We start from the raw sequence: 8,911 nt of genomic DNA on the forward strand, positions 1-8,911 counted from the left end.
GCACCTGCTTTAGTGACCATGACATCACTGAGCCTGACTGGCCTTCAGGCTGGTCTGACATGAACCTCATAGTGATGCTAAGAAGCCCCGTCCAGAGGAAAGATGAAACACCACAGACACCAATGTCAATGTTACTGTTATAGCAACCTGACTTCTTCAACACCTTTGTAGCCCTGCTGTGATAACGCAATAATTGATGCAAAAGGAGCCCTGAGCACATAGACAAACTCGTCCATCTGTATCATTTTGATTGATGTTTGGACTTTTAGCTCACAGTACTTCTAATCATTTCTGYGATTAGACGCCAAACTCAGACTGTAGATCCTCTCCCACTCAACTCCTTCAGACTAGCAGCAGCAGCAATTGGCTGGTGGAACTGAGCTGAGTTCATCAAGAACTGGTTCTCCTACGAACGGTTGTAAACGGCATAATGAGGAGCAATGTTGTGTCGATGTGCTGAAGGCAGAGTGTCGGAAAGAGCAGAAGCTTCTTAAAGAGACAGAGGCCCAATTTCAAGATATCAAATTACAAAATCAAATTAATTTTGTCATGTTTAATATATAAAGAATATTTATACTAATTTAAAAGTGACATCATTAGTTGACTGCGCTATRAAATAACTTCAGCAAAACATGTCTGCGTATTTCATATGCAAACAAAATGGCACCACAAATAAAAATGTGTGGATTATTGTCATTATTGCAGTTGAAAAGTGATTTTTTTAAAATGCTTTTGTTGATATGGTTTCCTTAAACAAATCTCCTTTTAACTTTTTCCCTTCAGGTCGCTGATCCCGTTGTGACCTTTTGTGAGACGGTGGTTGAGACTTCGTCTCTTAAGTGCTTTGCTGAGACGCCCAACAAAAAGTGAGTGTTTACCCTCATCTTGTCACATCCAAGTCKAACACAATGGCAAGAGTGTGATCTGATGGCGCTTCACCAGATAATTACAGCTGCTCAGATAAAGGAGCACAGACTGAGAATGGTTTGATTTCCAGGAATAAGATCACCATGATCGCTGAGCCTCTGGAGAAGGGGCTCGCCGAGGACATCGAGAACGAAGTGGTGCAGATCACGTGGAACAGGTACGCCGCTGAAGGCTCGCCCGCTCGCTGCTGCTGCTGCTGCTGCAGTTTAATTGACTGCTTTATTATCYGGGTGATACAATGTGCCTTTCATGTCAGATGTGCTCGTTTTGCTTTGATGTCAGCTTAATTCCTCCACATTTCCRTGCTTTTCTGACCATTTATTCTCATTTCATCCGTTGCTGGGATTAATGAGCAGCTATTGAAAAACGAGGTTCTGCAATTAAACGCGGTCATAGGAGGCAGTGGAGGAAAAAACGTATTTAAGAAGTGAGACATTGGAAGTTTCTAAATACATAGGTGCTCGACAATAACTTGGCGCTCGCTGCCGAGCAGCTGCCTGTGCATCACAGAAATTCCCCCACGATGTGGCCTCACTTTTGCTTATTGATTAATTCACTCTCTCTAATTAAATTGCACACTGAAAGCATGCGAGCACTTCCCCGTTCCTCTTGTATGAAGAGCAGGCCTGATTACATCCTCTGCWTGAGTGAGGCTTGCTGTCTGTGAGGCCATCTGGACCTGGTTCTGCCAGCATATAATAGCACATACCTCTCTTCCATTAACCCCCCCGTCGCTCCCCCAAATAAAGCAATCTCTTTAATGTTCCAGTTGACACACTGCACTTCCCATCACTCCCCCACCCCCAACCAGTAACTGTCCTGTTTTGTCATGGCAGGAAGAAGCTGGGAGAGTTCTTCCAGACGAAGTACGACTGGGATCTGCTGGCTGCCAGGTCTATCTGGGCCTTTGGACCAGACACAACGGGGCCAAATATTCTAGTGGATGACACGCTTCCTTCGGAGGCAAGTCAGAAAAGCTATTGGCAGCACAACTCATATATTCACTTATCTTGTTTCATGTTTTTTGCATTCCAGCGTTTGCCACAGTWATTTCATGAAATGGACCTTGTTTTTGTCTGTCTTGTACAAAAAGCWGATTTTTCTCCATCTGAAAGTCAATTTAAATGGTTTCCAGGTCAAGATCAGGAAGAAAAAAAATGTGTTTTCAATTTTGTTGTTTAGCAAATATTCATGATATATACACATCTCATACATCCGATCATATTTAATCTGCAGTACTGCCTCCACATCTCTCTGCAGCATCCCAGCAGATTGTGTGCCTAAAACTTCACGCTTTACAGTTTCCTGTTATCTGCATCAAATTCATGTTGAATGTTTTCACTTATAGGTTTAAAAAAAGGTAGAAATGGATGGAGAACTCTGGAGATTTGAGTGCGGAAAAGCATGAAATTAAATGTTTTAGTTCTTTGGTTATTAAAAAAAAACCCTAAAATTAGTCTTTTTGCTTGTTTTTGATGAATGTATTGATAAAAATATTGTGTTCTTCCAGATGGTCTCAGAGCCTTTGTGTGTTTTCTGCAGGTGGACAAAGCTTTGCTCGGTTCAGTCAAAGACAGCATCGTTCAGGGCTTCCAGTGGGGCACCAGGGAGGGGCCTCTGTGTGATGAGCGTAAGGACCTACACTCTTCCTCCGAATGAAATGTGGACTGATTTATTCATATTTTTTGTTGTTTTTGCTCCTGTCAGCTATTAGAAATGTGAAGTTTAAGATCCTGGATGCCGTCATCGCGCAGGAGCCTCTCCACAGAGGAGGAGGTCAGGTCATCCCCACAGCCAGGAGGGTGGTCTACTCCGCCTTTCTCATGGTCAGAGCCTTTCAGATCGTTTTTTTCTTTTAGTTTTTTTTTTGTTACTGGTGCTTCAGATCCTCTAAAATGCTTGAATTTCAATTTGGTGTTGTCAAAGCTTGACGACACCAATTGATTATTGAAAATGCTTGATATTCAAGCTGCACAATTTTGTAATAAAGTGTAATCTAACACTTAGATTTACAGTTGAAGCCAGATATTTTCAAACACCTAATAAAAAGACAGATTTTTTTTCCCCCCTCAATGTCTGAAGTCGTTTCTCTCTCGGGTTAGTAAAAATGACCAAAATTATTTAGCAAGAACATTTTTTAGAGATTTGTTTTCCGTCTTTTTGTACGTTGTGTATAAGCGGTTAATTTGAGCCGGACGTTTATTCACCTTTGCATGGTTTGTTTGGATTGTTTCATTGTAATGAGTATTTATTATGCCTTATGGTTCAATGAATTATTAATTGTCTTATATTTTATGCCTTGGCTGTTGAGAATTAGTAATTTTTTGTAATTTAATGAAAAATGCAATACCTTTTGAAGTATTCGTCAACTAATTTGGTAATTGGTAAAAGAAAACCTCATATTAAGCACTTTTTGTTAACCAATCATTAATCAGTTCATCCAAATATAATCAACAGATAAAGAAGTATTTTTTAGCTGCACATGTATGTTTTACTAAAAAAATAATCAAGCGTTCACTAAAGGAATGCTGTTATTGTGTCTTAGGCAATAAAATGTAAATTTTTCTTAATCAAAAAGGGAATTGAATTGTTTACATTTTAGTTTTTTTTTAAATATTGAATAAAGGCGTACACGGTGTGTGAAAATATAATATTTAGCTATTTTGTAGTTTACATTGTCCCTGCTGCAGAATGTAAAATACTATCATAAAATATATTAACAGTAAGAAACTATATCATATAATAATAAACTGAAACTGTCTTTTTTTTTTGTTTTTTGTTTTTTTTTGTGTTTATGTCGTTTTTAATCTCCAATGTTTGCTTCTGGAAAAGTTTGAAAACTTGCCTTGAAAAGTGTTTGAAATCTGTTTTTTCTTCTTATTTTTAAATGTTTAATTACCTCTATTAGAGAGAAGAGTTGAACTAAACTGTGATGCTGTGTTTTTGCTACAGTCTTTCTTCAGGCCTTTCTTCCTACTTTAATCTGTAGTAACCCTTTCATTTCAGGCCACTCCAAGGTTAATGGAGCCGTACTACTTTGTGGAGGTCCAGGCTCCAGCTGACTGTGTGTCTGCCGTCTACACCGTTCTGGCGAGAAGAAGGTTTGTCTGCCTCCTAAATCAATCTTCACACTCACCGTTGTTCATTTTCTTATTGAAATAACCTTTGCTTGCCATCGATCAGAGGTCACGTCACCCAGGATGCGCCCATCCCCGGCTCTCCTCTCTACACCATCAAGGCTTTCATCCCGGCCATAGACTCGTTCGGCTTTGAGACCGACCTTCGCACACACACACAGGGTCAGGCCTTCGCGCTGTCTGTGTTCCACCACTGGCAGGTGAGATTTATGGACACTAACATGCAGTCAGCTCCTTCCTCTTGGGGGATTGGATTACTTGGCGTTTGCCTCCTAAAAACAAAAGCCTGGCTTTGTAGAAATCTGTTGAAATTAATTGCGAGATTAACTTCTGTCTCTTGGATACAGAATGATGCCGATGCTGCATGTTTTTAATGTGAAAGATGTGAATGACTTTATGAAACTATCCTGGGATTTTGTTTGCATTTCTCTGTCAGTTTGTCCTTCTCTTCATCCATCCATCCATCCATCCATCACTCCTTTTCTCCACATATACAGCCTTTCATTTACTTTTTCATTACTGCAGTCATTCAGTCATCCTTTTGTCCATCGACCTGTCTGTCTGTCCGTCTCCACCATCCGTTTTATCTGTTGGTACATTTATCCACTCGTATGTTTAGCCATCCATTTATCCTTCTTTCTTTCTTGCCTCCATCTATMTATGCATTTTTCCATCCTTTCAAATATGCATCCCTTCATCTATATATTCATGTGTTTTTCCATCCATTCCCCATCTTATATCTGTCATTCATTCATTTTCCACCCATCTGTCTGTAAGTACATCGATCCATCCTTCTTTCTTGCATCCATGCACRTTTTTCATCCGTCTTCTTTAGCTTTTGCATCTTCTTTAGTTTTTGCAGAATAAATTGAAAGTAAAACTAAAACAAATCTGATTAATCGTGATGAATYAATTATTGWAGTAWTCGTCAACTAATTTGGTAATTGAATAATTGYAAACTGAAGTGTACAAACGCTGAAAGAAGCTGTTTTCTGAAAGAGCAACACAGTCAGAGCAGCAATTAAGCCAAAGCTATAAAAAAATATAGATTTTGCGTTTAAGATGAAAGACGAACCCTTTTTGCCTGTAAATATTTTCTACAAAAATTCCTTTGGCTTAGATTTAGCTTCACTTTGTAAAAAATAAAACCTCATATTAAGCACTTTTTGTTAACCAATCATTAATCAGTTCATCCAAATATAATCAACAGATAAAGAAGTATTTTTTAGCTGCACATGTATTTTTTACTAAAAAAGTAATGAAGCGTTCACTAAAGGAACGCTGTTATTGCGTCTTAGGCAATAAAATGTAAATTTTCTTAATCAAAAAGGGAATTGTTTGTTTACATTTTAGTTTTTTTTTATTGAATAAAATGGACTTAAATGTTTAGGATGAAAAATTTTCAGAATGAGCCGATTTCTTTTATCCAATTGATCATCAAAATAATCGTTTTACTCCAATAAGGCAGCTTAGAGTGAATTTCTGTATTTATACTTTAAAAACTGACCTTTGCTGGTTTGAAAAATTTCTAAGTGCGTTTGGGAACATGTKTGGGAACGCCGGGAGTCCCAACCAACACGCGCTGCGGCTCCGGCGTGGCGCGGTCGTCTGCCGCTCCGGTTAAACGGCTTTTGATCCCGAGTCACAGCCGAGTGCCGACTCATTACTTTTCAAGTTTTATGCGTCTGTCTGCGTCTGCCTGCTCTTATCTGACRTGTGTTTGCGTCTGCACTCCGTAGAGCTGTGTCAGGGAAAATTACCTCCACTTAGTCTAGATTAATACTTMAGTGCAAAGTCATTAATCTGTGAGCAAAAAGAAGGAGTGGAAACATTTCACGTTTCATCATCTGAACTAATGTTTCATCCCCCCGTAGGTGAAAATGAAAGCATCCGACGCGACATCAGACATGAATTATTTATGTCAGGCATGCACTGGAGAATATTTGCATCATTGTTATTTAAATTATATGAAGATGAGAAAGTAAAATGCAGTGACAGATTTGGTTCTGCTTTATTTGCTTTTTATTAAGATATTTTTCTTCGTTTCATTTCCTGCTGAGATGAATCTGATTACAGTTTTTCACCATTTATTCCTTGCAAAATGTTAATTTTTTTTAAAGGAAATTCTCTTGAGATTTAACACCAATCAGCAMTAAGCCTGTCACAATAACAAATCTTGCTATTTAAAGTCACTGTGATAAACAATCTTGTTGTTTYTCCAAAACAACAAATAAAATGGATATTAAACTCTCAGTGAACAAAATTGTCCKTCATAAAACGTAATAGGAGAAACCAGACTGGAAACTTTTATCATCCAGCCTTTGGTAGAAAAAAAAGAGAAAAACAAACAATCATGCAAATGGAATTTATTGAGCTCATTTTAACTTATCATGCGATTAATTGATTCATTTCTTATTGCGAAATGCTTAGTCAGCACGCATGTTGCCGTTGCTCATTCCCAATTCACTCAACAATCTGGCTCTTTTCTGCTGTTTGTGTTGGAGAGATTTGATTCCTGCGAGCACATATTGATTCGGCTGCCCCAGATAACGAGAAGAACAAAGAAGTCCCTGAACTGCCTTGTTTGGCCCATTAACCTTAAGAGGCCATTTTGTGCCTCCCTCATTAGTTTTATCATCTGCTGGCTCGCCAACAGCGTCGCGTTGAGTTTCTGTCCTCAGCCGCTCCCTTCCATCTGTTGATTGGGCTCCAGCTTCTCCTTTGATTACGTTTTCCTCTTTTCCTCCAGTCAAAATCTCCCCCCAAGGCTCAGAAAGTCTTTATTTATTCTATCRTATCCCGAWCCTTCGCAAGCCTCCTCTTCCTCTCCCGTCAAATGACAATGAATATCCCATTCGTCCCATGAAGGTCAGGCTGCTTAGAGCGGATTTGGTGAATAATTTTAAACGTCCGTGAGCTCGTATGCGTTCCAACTCGTCCTGCGAACGTTGCATTGTTGTCATATTGGTCCCGTTTGATGGAGTGACACTACTTGCGTCTCGTCCCCCCCCCCCCCGTTACGATGACGGTTGCTGTGCTGAGTCAGGAAAAACATGACAGACCGTTTAAAATGTTCACTCAGCTTGTTAGCGCTGAAGGCGTTACGTGTTTGTTGAACGTAAACGCTCTGCTTCTGACGCTCGTTTTAGATTGTTCCCGGTGACCCGCTGGACAAGAGCATCGTGATCCGGCCCCTCGAGCCTCAGCCCGCCCCSCACCTGGCCCGAGAGTTCATGATCAAGACCAGAAGACGCAAGGCAAGTCGGCCGCACGCCTGCTCGCCTTCGAATTAAAAATATTACCACAAATTTAGCATTTAAATAATAATTCTTTGTCGCTTTGCAGGGTCTGAGCGAAGATGTGAGTATCAGCAAGTTCTTCGACGATCCCATGTTGTTGGAGTTGGCGAAGCAGGACGTGGTGCTTAATTATCCGATGTGAGGGAACTTTTCAATCTACAGAACAGGTGTAGCTGTTAAACATCGGATCCATCTGCTTGTCCTCATCTTTCGTTGTATTTTTATTTTTTTATTTGTACAAAACGTTTTTTTTTTGTAGCTCGACTTGTCTTTGGATTAAATGAGAAAAGAGTTGGACTTGATTATGTTTGAATAAAAATGTTTTTAAACCAAATGAAGATGTTTTGTGTATTTTGCGCTGCCCGTGCAGATTTCTTGTTTCAGATGATGAAACACATTTTCATATCAAAGAGAACCTGAGTGAATACGAAACRTTGATGCAATACTGTTATTTACTAAGGCGGGTAAAGCTGTTCAAATCAAACTGGACTTATGTGGAAAGGTCATTTTCACTTGTTAAATCATGAATTGCGATTCACCACTAAAACGTTTCCTCCATAAAGCTAGTAAAATAAATCGCATCGCCCCGTTTTATGTTCCATACACTGGTTCCCCATTGCTTAGAGAACAGACTTTGAAATGCTTTTGTTAATTTATAAATTATTGAATGGCGTAGCACTAAAATACATTAAAGATCTGTTGTTGCTGCATCAACCTTCCAGATTTCTCAAGTCTTTGTGTTCTGGTTCTGGTTCTGGTTCTGGTTCTGGTTCTGGTTCGGCTCCATCCCCTGAACCACAACCGAACATGAAGACGAATCATTCAGTTTTCATCTTGAACAAACTTCCAGAAAACTGCAAAACAGCTGAAATACTGAGTTCCTTTAAACCTGTAAAGCTGCCATTCATTAATAACAATTGGAACAAGTTGTAGTTTGTTTGTTTTGCCGCTGCAACGTAATGTTTTTATTGTTTTCATCATTTTTCTACTCTGTTAATGAACATGTGCTGTACAAAGCCTTGCTTAATTTTTTTATTTTACACTGGTCTGATTATGATTTATACAACTAAGAATTCACTTAAATATTCAGTGTGACAACATGAAGTGGGCTAAAATATCTCAACTAAAGAGATTCTACAACATTTGAGACWTTTGTCAGTTTGGAAACTATTGCAAAAAATTTCTGAAGCTGGAATTCATGCAACTACAGATTCTGCTTAAACTGAAGCACTCRGGCTGTATAGACAATAACCCAAAGCATTCCAGGATGTACACTTCATAGAGCAAAAAAMACAACTAAATGAATAAACTGGAATGGCCAAGTCAAAGTCTCAACTTAAATACCTTAAACAGGCATTTTTGTGCCAGAAAGTCTCTCCATTGTGGCTGAATTTAAAGTGCAGCAGGCTGAGTTGTGTGCCTGTCGACCATCAGAGAGCAAATAGAAACTTTACTGACGCTCACCGTGATCGATCCGTCGTTTTGGGGACATTGTGGGCGGTGACTGACTGACTGACTGACTGACTGACTGACTGGCTGGCTGGCTGG

At 39.4% G+C, this 8,911-nt stretch overlaps 1 protein-coding gene across 1 annotated transcript in view; it reads left to right on the forward strand.

Annotated features, from left to right (window-relative positions):
• Positions 1-7,697, forward strand: part of eftud2 (elongation factor Tu GTP binding domain containing 2) — a 30,383-nt gene extending 22,686 nt beyond the window's left edge. Inside the window, exons 14-22 of the mRNA XM_008417016.1 lie at positions 753-866; positions 998-1,084; positions 1,764-1,890; positions 2,470-2,557; positions 2,635-2,753; positions 3,934-4,028; positions 4,111-4,264; positions 7,214-7,321; positions 7,410-7,697. Coding sequence (XP_008415238.1) covers positions 753-866; positions 998-1,084; positions 1,764-1,890; positions 2,470-2,557; positions 2,635-2,753; positions 3,934-4,028; positions 4,111-4,264; positions 7,214-7,321; positions 7,410-7,505 — 988 coding nt within the window. The 3' untranslated portion in view covers positions 7,506-7,697. The remainder of the gene's footprint in view (positions 1-752; positions 867-997; positions 1,085-1,763; positions 1,891-2,469; positions 2,558-2,634; positions 2,754-3,933; positions 4,029-4,110; positions 4,265-7,213; positions 7,322-7,409) is intronic.
• The last annotated feature ends 1,214 nt before the right edge of the window (positions 7,698-8,911 follow it).

Source organism: Poecilia reticulata, linkage group LG8 (genome assembly GCF_000633615.1).
Source record: "Poecilia reticulata strain Guanapo linkage group LG8, Guppy_female_1.0+MT, whole genome shotgun sequence".
Classification (NCBI taxonomy): Eukaryota; Metazoa; Chordata; class Actinopteri; order Cyprinodontiformes; family Poeciliidae; genus Poecilia; species Poecilia reticulata.